This window comes from Periplaneta americana, chromosome 6 (assembly GCF_040183065.1).
Source record: "Periplaneta americana isolate PAMFEO1 chromosome 6, P.americana_PAMFEO1_priV1, whole genome shotgun sequence".
Lineage (NCBI taxonomy): Eukaryota > Metazoa > Arthropoda > Insecta > Blattodea > Blattidae > Periplaneta > Periplaneta americana.
Genome location: NC_091122.1, coordinates 42,395,207 through 42,413,003, shown reverse-complemented (window position 1 = coordinate 42,413,003; position 17,797 = coordinate 42,395,207). Strand labels below are relative to the sequence as shown.

Below are 17,797 nucleotides of genomic sequence, written 5' to 3'. Positions count from 1 at the left end.
TCGAAAGGAATTAATTTTTTCTTGAAATGTTGAAAAATATCATACCACTTCTCACCTGTTGGTTTGTCACAAAATTTATTTTTAACTACTTACAAATGGACGCTGCAGCAGTTCTAACGCTTCCACGCAACGCGAATGTTAAGACGACCGAAGATAAAGATGCTATGTTCTTCTCAAAGGGTGCAGAATATCTCATACTGTGCTCATTGGTTATTCTGTCTGATACTGAGAACCGTTCAGAAATGTGCTTGAATCGCAGCAGTTCCATCACCATGGTTAAATATTTATGTGTAAAATATTATTGAAACAAAATCAAAGCTTCTGGGGACAAAATGGGGACATTTGCTCCCCGGGGACAGCAACTCAAAACTGGGGACTGTCCCCGGAAATCAGGGACATCTGAGCAGCCTAGTTAGCAATCCGAAGACTGGTTGGAACCTCATAAGTGAGAGCAATAAGGCACCACCCATAAGGCAACTAAGCCAGGAGATAATGGGGTAGGGTGGCAAGTTCCTTTCCCCTCCATTGCATACATCACTGACTAGTAACTTATTATTCAAAATCAGACTTCAGATGTATATAAACAATTGTTCTTCCTCTGACACATATCGTCAAGTCAGATGTATTGCCATAATAGATGTACATATCAGCCAGAACCTCAATCAGAGGTATTCTACGAGTTAAGGGTATTAAAAGGTTAAAATGAAGGTAAACATATTCTTTAAAATGAATATCTATATTGCCTACCAAAGTACAAAATATAATGTAAATAAATAACTTTTTACAACAATATTATTAATTGTACATACAGTAATGTATAAGACGGAGTACAATGTAGAGTAGAAACTGCAATGCAGTGCTTAAAGTGGCTTCAAAGAAGTGACGGAATGCAACCTATAGGAGTAAATGCAGGAAAATCAATAAAATTATTTATAAAAAATAACTTCAAACTGAAATAGGACATAACAGAAGACCTGTTTAAAAACTTTAATTATAAAAACTACATGTAACCTTTTAGTTTGCAACATAATTTAAAAATCACACTAATACAAAATTATTCACATTTCACTACATTCACTTAAACGGTAAGACATTTACAGTTAACGTAGTATCTGAAACTCACAACAGGAGCCACAGCTTCCCACACTTCCTTTCTTTCTTTCGCTTGTTGGACACATTGTGTAGTCTAATACAATTTGGAACATATACTGATCTCAAACGTATCTCACGTGTCAATAAAGTGCGAAAATGCCCATCCTAAATTATTAGAAGTTGTTGACCCTTTAGGCCAACCATTTTCAGCCGATGTGCCACGAGAAAATTAAAAAAGTAAAGGTTACCGAAGTAAATTGGAAAAATAAAAGTGAAAAGAGTAGTAAAAAAATGAGTCCACAAGAGTCAACATTCAGCGAACGTGGTACAAGTCAACATTCAGTAAACATATTCCCTCTAAAACCCTCAAAATTTCCCCCCTTCCCCGGTTAGGAACCACAGCTTTAGATTATATGAGAGTTCCGCAGAATTTTAAATTACCTACATATTTAGTGAGCCACATGTTGAAAAAAGGTAGAAAAATACTGATTTAGGCCTATATGAAACATTTATATTTACCATGCAAGAATTTTCTCCAAAAGTTATTTCAATTTCAGCAATTTAAGATGACTTTATTACAGTGAATAATGTCACTGAAGATGAGGCACCAAAAGTCTTGAAATATGCATGAAAACTGAATACATTTAAATAATTGATTTAATGGCGATCTTACTCGTGTTAATTATGTAAGCACTGGACAGACAGGCAGATCATTCCAAACTCGATACAAAGAACACATTAAAGCAATAACCAGAGGACACACTACATCTACATATGCCGAACACATAACTAATGCTAACCACACATACAATAACATAAATACAGACATGGAAATCCTACACATAAACCCAAAAACCAAAAACTCAACACACTAGAACAATATGAAATATACAGACACACTAAAACACACCCTGATCAAATTCTCAACACGCGGATCAATTTCAGAACACACACACTATTTGACACAACTCTTCATCACATGAACACACCCACACAACAGGCGGCGAAGTTGAGATAGCGCCGAGATCTAGTAGGCTCTGAGGATGGTGTCAAGTAGCACCAAAACAGCTGTAAGCCGCACATGCTTACATAATTAACACGAGTAAGATCGCCATTAAATCAATTATTTATATTCAAGTGTTAAAAGTAGTGTACGAAAGATTCAACATGGATACATTTTATCATTACATGTTTAAACAACTGTTGCATTTAGTAATTTTACAATTTTAATTATTAATTCATAATTAAATGTGCACACTGTACAAATCTGACCTCATTGTCCATTTTTAAGATATTACAATAATTTGTAAAGGAGCTTCTTTCATCGTTATATTCAAAATAATGTAATAAAAAATGTAAGCTAAATAAAATAAACTGTTTGAGATGGATGATAATCTTATTAAATTCACATTTTATCCGTTGTAATAATAGTGTTCCATACAGGCTCATTTCCAAGATTTCATATGCATACCCTGCTTATAACGGCCCACTTTAAGCACTGCTGCAATGAATACCCTGTTCAAAATAAAAATAACTGAATCATGAGGCACAGCTTTAGTATAAATGTTACTGCATTACATAAATATTTTATCACAGGCAAGCTACGGTTTTGTGACATTAGACTATTCATAATTATTTCTTTGTAGTATGTTATTAACACATTTCTAAATATAAACAAATGACTACCAGGCTAGTCATTAAGTCTTAGTTAAATCTGGCAGAGATCAATGGATTTTTAACACAGTAAAGCTACGGAGAGGTGATGCATGCAATAATTAACAATTAAAATGCAAAATAGGTGAGAACAGAGATGGTTACTTCTGGTTCCTATTATTTTCTTAATATACATTAATATACATTTTCATATTTTTGCAGTATGACACGAGCTCCTATAATGCTTATTATGTTATTTATCTCCTCTTTTGTTTCTGGAGTAGGCCTACATAAACTTACCTAAAAATAAATTAAACAGAGTTACGTTCAGCACATGACTATTTCTACGGTAATTTTGGCTTAAAAATGTCACGAAAATTACATACTGCTGTGTTAAATAATATGTTACATTCTCTGTAAATTGGCAACTTATGAATTACGGTACTGTTTCTTTAGGGGTAACTTGCAACACTGCCACGCCCATCTTGTTGTTATTACCTATATTACTAATAAAAACAGCTTTCAGCCAAAGTTTTACCATAATAATACAAGCAGTATTACTGAAATATTGTTAGTTTTAGGTTAGAGTCCGGATTATTATTAATTTTAGGTTAGATATGCCTAGAAAACACAACTGTTTTCCAGGAAGCTGCAGTTATGCAAATTATAGCAATGAAAATATTCTGGCTGCAATAAATGATGTAAGAACAAAAAGACTTTCTTACAGATGGGCTGAAGAAAACTATGGAATTACTGAATCTCAGGGGCGTATTTTGCGGGCTACCGGCGGTAGCCCAAGGAAATTACAAAAGAAAAAGTTTATAATATAACATAATGTAATAATTTTGTATTATTAGTTTTACCATAGTAATTAAAATTAAAGTAATTGTTAGATATATTTTGTGTAATAATAGGGTCAGCGGTAGCCCAAACCCTTTAACCAGTATACGCCACTACTGAATCTACAGTCTATCCGGCTCTATATAAGAAACATATTCAAATGCATATGTAAGACCACCTGTCTTGTCAAAAGACAAGGAAGAGAAGCTGGTTCAGGAAACATTTTTAGCAAGTGATTGTGGTTTTCCATTTGACAGATTCATATCAATTGTACAGAGTTACCCACATAGTGAAGGTCGAACACAAACCAGATGCAAGAAGAGCACGCCAGGTAAGGAATGAGAAGACATGTGTAACTTTGTAGAAGAAGGATATTTTATGTGTTAATTTCTAAGGTTAGCAATCTAGGGGTATCAGTGTTCGAATCAGACTTATTTTGGTGTAGTCCTAATAGATCCAGATGATATTCAATGTTGTGAGCTTCGCTCACCCACCACAAGCAAAACAAGCAAATCCACGATTACTACCCATTGTTGCGAACATTCCAGAAGAGCAGTTTGGATTTAGAGCTGGAAGGTCTACCATTCAAGCTGTCAAATGCTTGAGGACATTGAAGAAGCCATCGAATCAAAAAGAGGAAAACTATATGTGGTATTCATAGACTTCACAAGAGCATTTGACTCGGTAAACAGAAGCATACTTCTGGACAAGCTGAAGAACACTACCGGAATCACCACGTAGTGAATATAATAAGGGACATACTAGCCGAAAACTATGTAAGAGTGTGCGACAACATCACCACATCAAGACCCATATTACAAACTGTAGGAGTCCTGCAAGGAGATCCCATCATCCCACTACTATTTAACGTAGCAACACACGACATTATCCAGGCCATCTCTACTGACCAAGTGAAGACCTACTTATATGTGGATGACACAGCAATAGTATCACAACACCGAGACAAACTACAGGAAGCCTTCAATCGACTAATAGAATAGTCTAAGAACAACAACCTGACTATAAACAAGAATAAGACTCTTGCGATGGTATTCCGAAGAGGAGGTAGACTGTCAACGCACTAAGACATTATATGTGACGATACAAAATTAGCTACTGTCAACAAGTTCAAATATCTTGGAGTGACCTTGCAAACTCGCGGAATGGTATTCGGACCACACATCAGAGAGAGAACTTCTGCGGCAATAACAGCAATGAGTGATATTAGGAACATAAGCCAACTCTCACTCACAACAGCAATGACCCTGTTCAAGCTCAAAATAACTCCAATAGCAACATATGGCTTGGAACTCATCTGGGATCACCTTAAAAAGAAAGACCTGAGGGAACTAGAGAGAGTAAAAGCAGTGTTTCTGAAAAGAGTTATGAGTATATCCAAGTACACACTATCACGCTTGGCATATGAATTGGCAAGAGAGCCCTTCTACATCGAAGATCTACGATATGAGAAGATGCTGCCATCTACTGCAGGATATGACGAACTACTCCACGAGTTAAAGGAGAAGAAGCAAGAAATTTGGAGTGACTTCTGCACCACGGATGCAATGACTTCCATAGACTGGACAAAAAGTGATTATGAACTGAGACATTCGGTAACATCGTTGACCGCGCTGAGCACAGAGTTATAAACGCACTCCTGCACATTGTGCGATTTTCCTATTATTATTAATGGATTACCTGATATGCATAATTTTTCTGGATGTAGGTACCATATAGTTGAAATCTATCTTTGAGTTGTAGTGTTTTCTGGATGAAGCCTTCTTGTGTTTTAAGTTTTCTTGGTTGCTTTTGTAGGTGTGCCAGTAGGTATCATTTGGTAGGCAAATCATTTTCTCTTAATGTTTCATGGCTGCTATTTATATCTCTGTTATAAGGTCAATTGAAATTCTGGACAGTCCTCTTTGCCCACTTTGCAATATCCAAGAAGATATGGATAGTTCTCATCTTCAACACTGCCCTGCACTCTATTCTACAAACATCTATGACTGATATTGGGAAGCACGTGCAAAACTCTCTTCTTAATTGTTATTATTTCAAACTTTTGTGTACGTGCACATTGTATCTATTGCATATTTTAAGAGAACGGCCACTGGACAAGTTCTAAGCTGCATTAGATATAAAAAAGTCTGCAATTTAATGTGAGGATATATTGAAAAAAAGCAGATGAAAACCCCATTGTACTAAGATATTTAGCATTAGGTATGGTTCAGCATATCTGCAGTCAGGGGCGGACGCAGGATTTTTTTTCGGGGAGGGATTTGAGGAGATAGTAAAAATGGAGTAATGAGAAATAAGTTTATATACTCACAATTTGTTTCCGAATCACAAACATTTACAAGTTGGCCTGAGTAGCGTAGTCGGTATAGCCTTCTGTGCTCGAAGTTGTGGGTTCTACCCCAACCCAGATCGATGACATTTAATTGTGTTTAAATGAGACAGGCCTCATATCAGTCGATTTACTGGCATGTAAAAGAAGTCCTGAGGGAAAAAAAACCAGCAACGCTAATATAACCTTGGCAATTGCGAGCGTTGTTGAATAAACCATAATTTTGTAATTTTAACATTTACAATGACTGCAATACAAAAAACAATGACAGAATGACATTTACAGAAGAAGGCGACGAGGCTTCTTAGACATTTCATTCAGTACTTCATGAGCTTTTACTTCCATTCCATTTAATCTATCTGCTCCCATCGTGCTTCTCAAGTAAGTCTTCAAATACCGCAAAGTTGAGAACGACCGTTCTGGTGTTGCTGTAGTTACAGGCAACGTGCAGAAAAGTTTCAGCGCCTTGTGAGTGCAGGGAAAAATAATTTCATTGCACCTGTTCAAAGATGATATAAAATCAGTAGGTATTAGGTGAAAATTTTTCTGATCAAGAAAATTTCTTCTCCACATCTTCAATTCATTAAAGAAAGACTCTGGTGATGCATCAACATCATTGGGCCACTGATCACTATAGCCTCAACAGCAGTTTCTAAATCTTCATCTGATGCTCGCACTATGTTTTTAAGCAGCAAAGTTTGTATGGACTTTAGGACTCCCTTATGATTTAAAAACCTGTCCTTGAGCTGACTAATGAAGTAGTCTAAGAAGAGAAGGAAAATTACAAGCCTAAAATACTCTTCATGACTCTCTGTCTTGAAGTAAGAACGCTGTGTTTGTTTTCCTGCAGTTCTTGGAATTTAACACTTTAGCAAAGAGAATTTACGTGGAAAACTCTCTAATTCCTATGCACATTCACGAATTAAAATTAATATTATTTTTGTTTTTTGTTTTGTATTTTTCTCAAAATTTCGGGAGGGGATATATCCCCTTAATCCCCCCCCCCTTGCATCCGCCCCTGTCTGCAGTAACTACCGTCCTACTCCCAGCTCTTTCAAGTGTTTGTGGCTTCTGTATTTTCAGTCATAGCATGTCCATGTCTGCTTAAATTGATGTGATCAAAGTTAATATTAGCCATAGATTCAGTACGTTGCACACAGTGAAATACTTAATGGATCAGATAGAAGACACCCAGGAGGAAAGTATTACACAGTCTTCGTCATCATCATCGTCCTTGCAGGTATTAGGCCTAGTGGCCTGTTACGGTCTCCATCAATCTTTTCAGGGGCGTCCCAAAGATCGTCTTCCATGTGGTATATAGCGGAGAATTTGTCTTGGGAGTCTGGAACGGTCCATTCTATTGACATGGTTAAGCCATTTTTGTCTATAGTGGTTGAGATGTTGATAAATAGGTGTAATTTTCAATTCTTTTGTAATTAGTTCATTCCTTTTGTGGTCAAGCAAGCTGTAGCCGGCAGTCCTCCTTAGAAATCTCATTTCCGCAGTTGCTAGGCATTGAACATCTGAGTTTCGGACAATCCAGGCCTCACTACCATACATGAGGACAGGTCTTGCTAAAACTTTATATGCTTTTAACCTGGTATGTTTTTGGGTTTTCGTGGTTGTGAAAACCTGGTTGATGGTTCTTAAGGCTCCATTAAAAATGTTGAATATTTTCAGATTGCAAGGGGTAGTGATGTGATGTCTATAACCTCTCCTACCCAATTCTCACCCTCACCTACTCGCGGTGCAACCTGTTAATACTAATGAGGCTCTGAGGACCGAGCCACGGCAGTATAACGGTTCCATATAGAATGGAGGAAATGCCATTATCAAAGCCGGTTCAGAGGCTATAAGGTGGCAACCCCACCACTGAACTTACTACTCCTCGGCTAGCAACCGATTAGTAGGACATTTATGTGCTTTCATGTCTCCGAACAGAATAACCCCGACTGACACAGTCTTCGTAGATTTCAAAAAAGCATTCGACTCACTAAATATAGGAAAACTGATCGAGAAACTGAAAGGTATGATTGGGGAGAGAGACACGCTAGTAAGAGCAATTGAATCCTGCCTACAGCGAAATCTAATTGAAATAAACAACAGCGTTGAAATCTCCGAGAAAATCATACAGACGAATGAAGTTCTCCAAGGCGACCTGATAAGTCTCACGCTGTTCAGCAGATGTGACAAACATAATAGGGGAAGAATCACAAACAGAAATGATTCTATACACAGACGACATGGTGATAGGGTCGGCAGTAAAAGAGGACGTGCAGAAGGCGCTACAAAATCTAGAGAGCTGAGCAGAGAAAAACGACCTGGATGTAAACAAAGAGAAGACAGTGCAAATGACATTCAGGAAGGGCGGAAAAATAGCGCCCAAAGACAGGATAACTTTATTTGATGAGCCGCTACAATTTGTAGGGAAATATAACCTGGGAATTACATTACAGACAACAGCAAAATCTTTTGGTATGCACGTTCAGAAAAGAGCAGCAGCAGCAGCCATCAAAGCCTCATACAACATTCCGAACATAACCAATCTGTTGACAAGCACAGTGATGACACTATTCAAAACAATAGTGGAGTCAATTATAATGTATGGAATAGAGATTATTTGGGAAAAACTCAAGATCAGTGACATGATAAGAATAGAAAAAGTCAAGACGATGTTTATGAAACGGATACTAGAGCTGGAAAAGCAGCGCCATTCCATCTTGTATATGAGCTCATGAGGGAGACATTTCGTAGATGATATCAGAAAGCAGCACTGGCTACCAGCACAGGACCCTACCAGAAACTAGTGAGCATAAGAGACCGGAAGAAGGAGATGGATCTAGAGTTCTACACTACATCAACCATTAACTTGCTTGGACTTCACCAGAGCACGGAAGATAGACCTATCTGACATACTGATTTAGGAACATGTAAGATTTTTATATGATGCAAATAATTTTTTTATATAAATGCAGTACTATGTTCAATTCTACCACATTTTATACACATATAAAATCCTCTTCATATACATGCACTTCTAAAAATAAATTTTGCAAGAAATAAAAATAAATGTCAAATTTTAATTATTAATGATTTAAGAGGTTGATTTTGCGCCACTGTATACGACAATAGAAAATAATCATGATAGCTTGCTTATTTTCAAATAAGATCTGCTTTATAATTATTGCACTTTCGTAGAACAAAAAAAAAATTATTGCATAGTATGTTTATAGTAAAAAAACTACTTAAGCTTTTGTCTATCAAGTTTGTATTAGGAAACAAGCGACAGACAGACATTTTTAAAATAATAAAACGTGACTTAATAAAGTGAAATAGAAACACTTAAATATTTTTAGAAAGTATTCCACTGAGATCCAATTCGAAATTAAACACGTATTGGGCATTATCACATTCATAAATTCTATGTGTGTACATCATTATTGCATATGACTTTCATTTTTAACGTCAATTGTCTGAGCATAATGCAAGTAATTACGCTATTACATGCCACTTAATAATAAATCTGTGTTAACTTATTTTTATACCTTTAGATACAAATTAACATAGTTTTTCACCTCGTTGTAGTCTTACTATCACCAGATCATGCTTCTCCGAGACACATTCTGAAATAAAATAAATATAAATTACTATAATGAACAAAAGATAACTAAATTACTTAACTTATCATAGATTGTTTATAATTTATTTATTTGTTTAATGGCTAGTACATGATATTTACAATCACTGACTGAGGGAAAACAAGAAAGTGGTGAACAAAACTACGAATTATAAGTACCATAATCAAAAACATTCGGGCTCTGGCTTCCCAGTAGCGGTCGACTTCCGTGGAGGATTTCAGAGCAGGGCATTTTGCAAGATGTTGTCTGCCCATGACTTCCTGTTGATGGCAGAAAAGCTGGTGATGGCAGGATGCCAAGACGACTGAGGTGTTTACCCAAGATGTCATGTTCAGTGTTAAGACGAAAGCTTGCAACTGCTAGTCTTCTGGGTTCAGGAGGTATATCCTTCAGTAATTTCCTACGTTGTTGCGAAATGTTTATGTCCAGTTCTTCTTGTTGATAATTCCTTTGTAGTTGCTTGATATATTGTTTTACTGAGCTAAATGACAAAGGTTTCCGTGGGTTTATTTTGAGATTGGCACCCTTCTTAGCTAATGTGTCAGCCTGGTCATTCCCATGTAGATTACAATGTCCTGGGATCCACTATAACACAACTGTTTTGTCGTGTTGTTTTATAGTTGGACGTATTTTTTGACAATTATTGATTTGTTCTGTGAAAGGGGGGGGGGGTCAGTTTTATTTATGGACAAGATGACTGCTTTTGAGTCCAAGAGAATGACGGCATTTGTGAATTTATCCATATGAAGTAAAAGTTGATTTAAAGCAACATGTATAGCTTCAATTTCACCATCATAGGGAGATAGATTGTAACTGGGAGGTAGAAGCAAAATAGATTACTAAAAATACCAACTCCTACATTTTCTTGAGGGTCTGTTTTTGAGCCATTGGTATAAATTCTTATCCAATAGTCTTCTGGATATCTGATGTTGACGGTTTCAAGGGCCATTTGCTTTAAATTTTCTTTACTGTATTGATTTTTGGTGATTTGTTCTAGGAGGTCTACTTCTGATTGGATTATATCTATCTGAAGTGAGTTTTGTGGGAGCGTTAGAGGTTGAAGGAGCTAGGGTAGTGGTCGCCAGCACTCGCTGAAATGGGTAGAGTGCATGAAGGGTAAGTAACTCTGCTCCGTCGTGCACAAGGAATAGAGAGACAGCATACCTACAGCAGCGACGATTGCACGCTAGGGCTGTCTCTTGTCCGTGGGTAAGAGACGCTAGCCGAGCATGCAATGTTTTGATGACTGCTGAGCTAGAGTATATTGAGTTCTTCTTTTAGTTTCTCTGCATATTGGATGAATCTGTGTTACGTTTTTAGATACCTTTCTGTGTTAAGGTATGTGGACCAATAGTCGTCATTACTTCTGATCGATTTTTCATAAAGAATTGTTTATAAACTCTTCAATAAAATCGGTGAGAAAGGAATGTTCAAGACATGAACCCTAGGTATCAGCGAAAAATCCTCACCAAAGAATATTTGATGACATTGCTTAGAGAATTCCCTCAAAAATTGTTTCAGCACCTTCAACATTAATTTCTTATGGTTTTGTATGTATAGCCACAAAATTACTGAAGAGAGACCTATAGAGTCTCAGAAACAAAATTCAGGTGGCCCAAATTTTGTTTCTGGGTCTGTACAAAATTATGCATCACAGTGCAAGAACTACAAACTAGCTATCCCATATACAAGCGTCAACTTTATGAGTAGTTTCTAACTAAGGAAAATGAGGGAGAAATTATGAATAGCTATGAGGTATGAAACTTCGTCACTAGAGAATCTTCCTTCCTTTCTTCAGCTTCCACATGCTGTGTTAGCACATACTAATAACTATATAAAATACTTCTTGTAGAACAGAATACTGAACCAATCCATTTTGTCCTCCAGTTATGCAGCAACACAGCACATAAGAAAAAAGACACGACAGAGCAGCAGCACAGAGATTTTGATGTTAACATAGACACCAGTGGCCAACAGCATGGCTCAGCCGGTTAAGGCGCTTGCCTGCCGGTCTGAAGTTGTGCTCGGGCGCAGGTTCGATCCCCGCTTGGGCTGATTACCTGGTTGGGTTTTTTTCCGAGGTTTTCCCCAACCGTAAGGTGAATGCCAGGTAATCTATGGCGAATCCTCGGCCTCATCTTGCCAAATACCATCTCGCTATCACCAATCTCATCGACGTTAAATAACCTCGTAGTTGATACAGCGTCATTAAATAACCAACTCAAAAAAAATAGACACCAGTGTCCACATCTGTGGAGTAACGGTTAGTGCATCTGGCCGCGAAACCATGTGGCCAAGTTCGATTCCTGGTCGGGGCAAGTTACCTACTTGAGGTTTTTTCTGAGGTTTTTCCTCAACCCAATATGAGCAAATGCTGGGTAACTATTGGTGCTGGACCCCGGACTCATTTCACCGGCATTATCACCTTCATATCATTCAGACGCTAAATAACCTAAGATGTTGATAAAGCATCGTAAAATAACCTACTAAAATAAACTCAAGTGTAAAGATGATCAGGGTCCATCTCGTCTATATGCATCTATCTGGGCTAAAATATGTGTATCTAATGCCTAACCACTTCACTTGCATGATTTGGGTTCCGCATATTGCGGTTAGATGGCTACAATATTAAAGTTACCAAAACAAACAAATTATCATTAGATCACATTTCATTCAAAATTCAATGTAGACACACAAAAAACTTGATCTGCTTCTGGAATGAATGAGGACCATACTTACTGAGAATATACGTATAAGAAATGCTGCCGCAATTCACCAGGCGTCAGGTTACAACAATATGCTGAAGAATGACAGTTCTGTTTTCTGGTTCTCTTCTTTCCATCAAGTGTTGCTACATATTTATAGTCTGTATAATCAGCTACAAAAGCGAGATATTGATCTAGCTGTAGTTAAAACCCAATTTGAGTCCTTCAAGCAAGGAACGTTTAATGTAGATGCAGAGTAGATCAATCAATCTTCTTAATGTATCCAGCTGTTTGCTGACAACATAAAGTTCACTATAGTCCACTGTAGTATATTCTGTTGTTGTTTTTCACGAGAAATGAGGGGTATTTTGATCGGTGTTCATTATAGATGCCTGTTGCTAGTAGAGGCTGACCATGATAATATCTTTGAAAAAATATTGGAGTGCAAGAGTTCAGATGACTTTATTGTCAAACACCTGGTATTAGAAAACAACAACAGCAACTTTATGTAATTTTCAAATTATTCATGTTTCCTATATGTGTCTTGTTTTGTACAATATTAGTCTTCTGGCAGCCAAATCTATATATATATAATTTGAACTGGTAATGGAAATTACGGGAAAACGGCTGAACGGATTTTAATAAATGGCCCCTCATTTTGAAGCTTGGAACCTAAAGTTTTTCGGAAAAGTAGTAGTTTTCAGTGAAATGTCAATTTTCCTACACAATTTTTCTATTTTCCAAAATCCATCTGTTGTCAGTTTTGAGAACTAATTTTATCGAATCACGGCCGATTTGACTGACTTTCAGAACAAAACACACACTACAATAAACAATAGGCTATTACACGAAGGCCATGACCTGCAGGATTGCCGACATATTTAGAGCTCAATTCAATTTGTTATTAAAAACTGATTCTGCAGTGTATAATAATTTTCTTAGTACAACTGTGTATTGGATATTCAAATCTACGAAACTTGAGGTGGTTTCATGACATTATTATCATTAGAAATTAAATATTATTATAGTTAATATCATGATGCATCTATTTTTCATTAATTGTACATAATATTGATGCTATATTGATGACATGAAAGTGAAACGTTTTGAGGTTATGTAAGTAAATGTAGAGAATATCTTAATTTAGATCTTCATTTCTATAATTTACTGAGTAGCTGCTATATATAACTACAAAACTTAAGTAAGATAATAATATTGTTATTAAAAATCAAATATTTTTATACTTATTAGCCCAGTGGGATTGGGTCTTTTTCATATACTTAATGGCGGTGTAGTGTAGATATTGATATGTGTCATTGCCTTCAGTATTGGCTCGAGAGAGCGCAGAAATTACTGTTCCTAAGGAAAGATCAAAAGGTATTACTTACTGATAAAATAAGAGGCGTAGAAAGTTTTGTAGTCTCCAGATCATTTCAGCATGATCTCTTAGTAGGATAAAATGATTTTACGCTCTACATTTCAAATTCTACATGCAGCAGCTATATGAAAATGCTATTGTTCGAAAGCTTAGCAAACCTTACATTTTTTTTAACTTTTGCCTACAATCCACAAAGACCTGAAATAGCTACTGCTGTCGTCCTGACATTGATATTTGCGTTTTCGCGTTGAAACTCAAAAACTGAAATTGGATAGGTTCAAGCGAAAGTATTTGGCCTAAAAAAATCCATTCAGAGGGAGTATGTTTCATTATTATGGAAGCAAATAACTATTAAAAAGAGAAGTATTCTTCATTGAAAATAAATTTGAAAATTTTTTATTTGAATGTCTAACGAACTTAGTTTGCAGCAGCATTTGCTGCACAAGCCACTAGTTTTAATGTAAGATGAAGTTATTCAGAATAGCAACAAAAAAAAAAAAAAATAAAATAAAATAAAAATGAACTAAAAATGGAAGCGTAATATTTAGTTTCTGCTGGTTTTCGTTCATAAGTGTTACAGTGCCAATCTTGTAAAACAACATAAATATATCACATATATTAGAACAATCGAATGTGAATAAACAGTGACACCAGTACTCGAATTTACAACTGCATGTCTATATTCAACATGTCAACAGAATAATTATAATCGATATAGACGACCAAACTGAACATATATTCCCAGTGAATAAGAAATCTGATATACCACATGAAATAGGTTTAGCAACCACAAATGAAATATATCCAGAAAAGGAATGGCTAAAAGTACATACAGATGACTCGTTTATGAACAATAAAAACAAAGCAAGGTCAGGCACATAATTGCACCTACAGAATTTGCACATTAGAGAGAACCTTAAATCACTTTGATGGACGACTAAAGCGATCAAATCAAGCCATGTATACAACAGAAAATTGTACCATAATACTTTCGGATTCGAAATCTGCAATATGAAGCATAGTGAACTTCAACAACACGACAATAAACAATATCAAAGAAAAAAAAACCTTATCAAAATACCGTATTTGTATGTATAATGATACTGCCGCATAATGGACGTATCCCAATTTTTTACGATAAAATTAAAAAAAAAATCCCTGCATAATAGACGCATCTCAATTTAAACAAAGATCGTTTTAATAATATTGAAAGTCGTAAGATTTGATGTAGCTTATGTTTAAATTCAAGCTTTTAAACAACAAAATGCGTGGTACTACTGCAATCGTGATTGGTTATTTTTTTTACACACTCTCCAATTAATAACACAATGCAAATCAAGATTTTCAGGTATAACTCCCTGTAAAGTTGATTTGAATAATTTCGAGGGAAAAATTGTTCCGGAGCCGGGTATCGAACCCGGGACCTTTGGTTTAACGTACCAACACTCTACCACTGAGCTACTCGTGAACTCTAACCGACAGCGATCCAATTTTTCCCTCTATATCCACAGACCTCAAAGTGGGCTGACAACCGTCAAGCAACCAACTTCGAGTGCACACTAACTCCGTGTGACTTAAATTGTGGTTTTCTGTTAACGAACAGTGACGTGTATTATGCAAATCAAGATTTTCAGGTATAACTCCCTGTAAAGTTGATTTGAATAATTTCGAGGGAAAAATTGTTCCGGAGCCGGGTATCGAACCCGGAACCTTTGGTTTAACGTACCAACGCTCTACCACTGAGCTACTCGGGAACTCTAACCGACACCGATCCAATTTTTCCCTCTATATCCACAGACCTCAAAGTGGGCTGACAACCGTCAAGCAACCAACTTCGAGTGCACACTAACTCCGTGTGACTTAAATTGTGGTTTTCTGTTAACGAACAGTGACGTGTATTATGCAAATCAAGATTTTCAGGTATAACTCCCTGTAAAGTTGATTTGAATAATTTCGAGGGAAATTATTCTAATAACACAATATTCTTAGGACATCTGCAGTGATGCTGACCTGACGGTCAATGAGGTAAGACTAGTATTAATAATAACAATAAAGTGTCTTGCCTTATTGTCGCTGTATTTATTGTATTCAAATTATCATCTGTTTATACAACTGGTGCTATCGACCATCTTAAGTGCGATGCAATCGATATATAAATTAGTTGTAGCCCATATATCATTACATATTCTACTGATTATTTCAGCATTCGAGCTTGCGCACCTTTAATATGTGTTTCTTTTTCACTAAAATTTGTTCCTCGCATAAAGGACGCACCATAGTTTTTTTGTTATAAAACTCGAAAAACAAAGTGCGTCTATTACGCAGATAGATATGGTAGTAAGAGCAAGAAATAAGAATTATGTTACAATAGATACCCGCCCATGTAGAAATCAAACAAATGAGCAAAATGAGGTGTTACAGTGAGCAGGAAATCACCAGCCAATAATACAGAATTAACAAAAAAAATCTCCAACATAAGACAACACTTCATAAAAAAATATATCATTGATGAAACTCAGTTAAAGGACAAAAACAATAACAAGCACATCAAGGACAGAACAGATAATATATTGTGACAGCGACGTGAGAATCGAACTCACGACCAGCGTCCCGCAAGAAAGCAGATCGCACAGGCTCCACGGAACATTGAGTGACGTCGCGCGGTGGAGAGAAGAGAGAGGGTGTATTACGTCAACGCGACGAGTCTGCGCGCGCAGCTGCTACTTAACGCAGTGAATGTGGAACGACCTTCCCGACTATTCCAGAAGTCTGTCGATGTAGAGATATCGAGATAATTCTCTACACACCTGTAGAAAATTCTCGCAACTATGATTTTGCTATAAAAGAAGAAGCGCCAGCGAACTAGAGGGAGTTTCGAGTTTTTCAGTTATTCAGTCAGTGAGAAAGCCAGAGCAAGCAAGCCAGACTTGTGTGCCGGAGTTCGACTCGAGTGTGCGTCCGCATCTGCGTCAGCATCCGAAGGCCTGAGTTCGAGTGCAGTGGACCGCAGTTGGAGGGACCTGAGTTCGAGTGCAGTGGACCGCAGTTGGAGGGACCCGAGTTCGAGTACAGTGAACTGTCTCTGAAGGTCTGTGGTTCAAGATACCGTGAACTCGAGTGACTGAGATAGAAGAACTGTGAACTGAGAACTGGTAGTTCTGATTTGTAAATAGTGCTTTGTAAATATTAGTTAAGATTAACAGTTCATTGTTGTGCGTAATAGTCCAAGTAAATTGTCATTGTCGTCGGTGGAGTGCTATAACGAATACTTTGTTGAGTGAAGATCCAATTGTTGACGAGAGCGTTTAAGGTGAATTGTAGAAAGGAATTATTGTTGTGACGAATAAATTACATTGTTGTTACTAATAAAATTCACAATATTCAAGATGTGAAGGGAAACAGCAGTAGCCACTTTTAAAATGGAAGCAGAGTATGACAATCTAGCTGACCAACTATTTAAAATGCATTGCCTTCCAACTAATCAGTGTATGGTATACAAATGAGATGATAGAACCACCTAGAAGAATGCAAAGGACTCAGCAGCAAGAAACCGACGGGCTTATATTGGAAAGTCAGAGGGAAAATGTCAGTCAACTAATACCCAATGCCATTGGTCAACAACAATATTCAAAATGTGCATCTCACCTTCGGTTTATAACCAGTTGCCTCCATCTTCCTCAACTCTTGTAAAAGTTTCTGCTCTTCAAGCTTTGCTTCCTCTTTCTTTTTCTCTGCTTCCAGTTCCTTAATTCTTGCTTCTGCCAGTTGCCGCTGCTCCTTATCAGCTACCTGGAAGGGAGTAATGCTACTGAGTAATGCATTATTTTCTACATTTTATCTTAAATATAATATCTATCCTCATTAAGAAGGTATATGCAACCACATAGACTTAAAGTCGGTACCCTATCTCCTGTTCAACTTTACCTTTATCCCTAAATCCCAATGAATCTCTAGTAAAAGTTAACTTCTTGTTGTGCAATGGGCTCTTTCAAGCAGTAATTGAGGAATTTGCCGGAAAAAGAGCGTATACGTCAATATGGTGAATTGAGATACAGGCAATCTAAGATTTTAAAACGCACCTGAACGAAGTGTTATACAGATAGTGAACAAAATTATACAGTAACTTAAAAATCTTAGCGAGTAT

General features: G+C 36.8%; 1 protein-coding gene across 3 annotated transcripts in view; it reads right to left on the bottom strand.

Annotated features, from left to right (window-relative positions):
* Positions 1–726: 726 nt before the first annotated feature.
* Positions 727–17,797, bottom strand: part of LOC138701288 (trichoplein keratin filament-binding protein-like) — a 354,032-nt gene continuing 336,961 nt past the window's right edge. For all 3 annotated transcript variants that reach the window (XM_069828022.1, XM_069828023.1, XM_069828024.1), the window contains 2 exons: positions 17,299–17,442; positions 727–9,555 (listed from right to left, as the gene is read on the bottom strand). In XM_069828022.1, the coding sequence (XP_069684123.1) occupies positions 9,526–9,555; positions 17,299–17,442 (174 nt within the window). In that variant the 3' untranslated portion in view covers positions 727–9,525. The remainder of the gene's footprint in view (positions 9,556–17,298; positions 17,443–17,797) is intronic.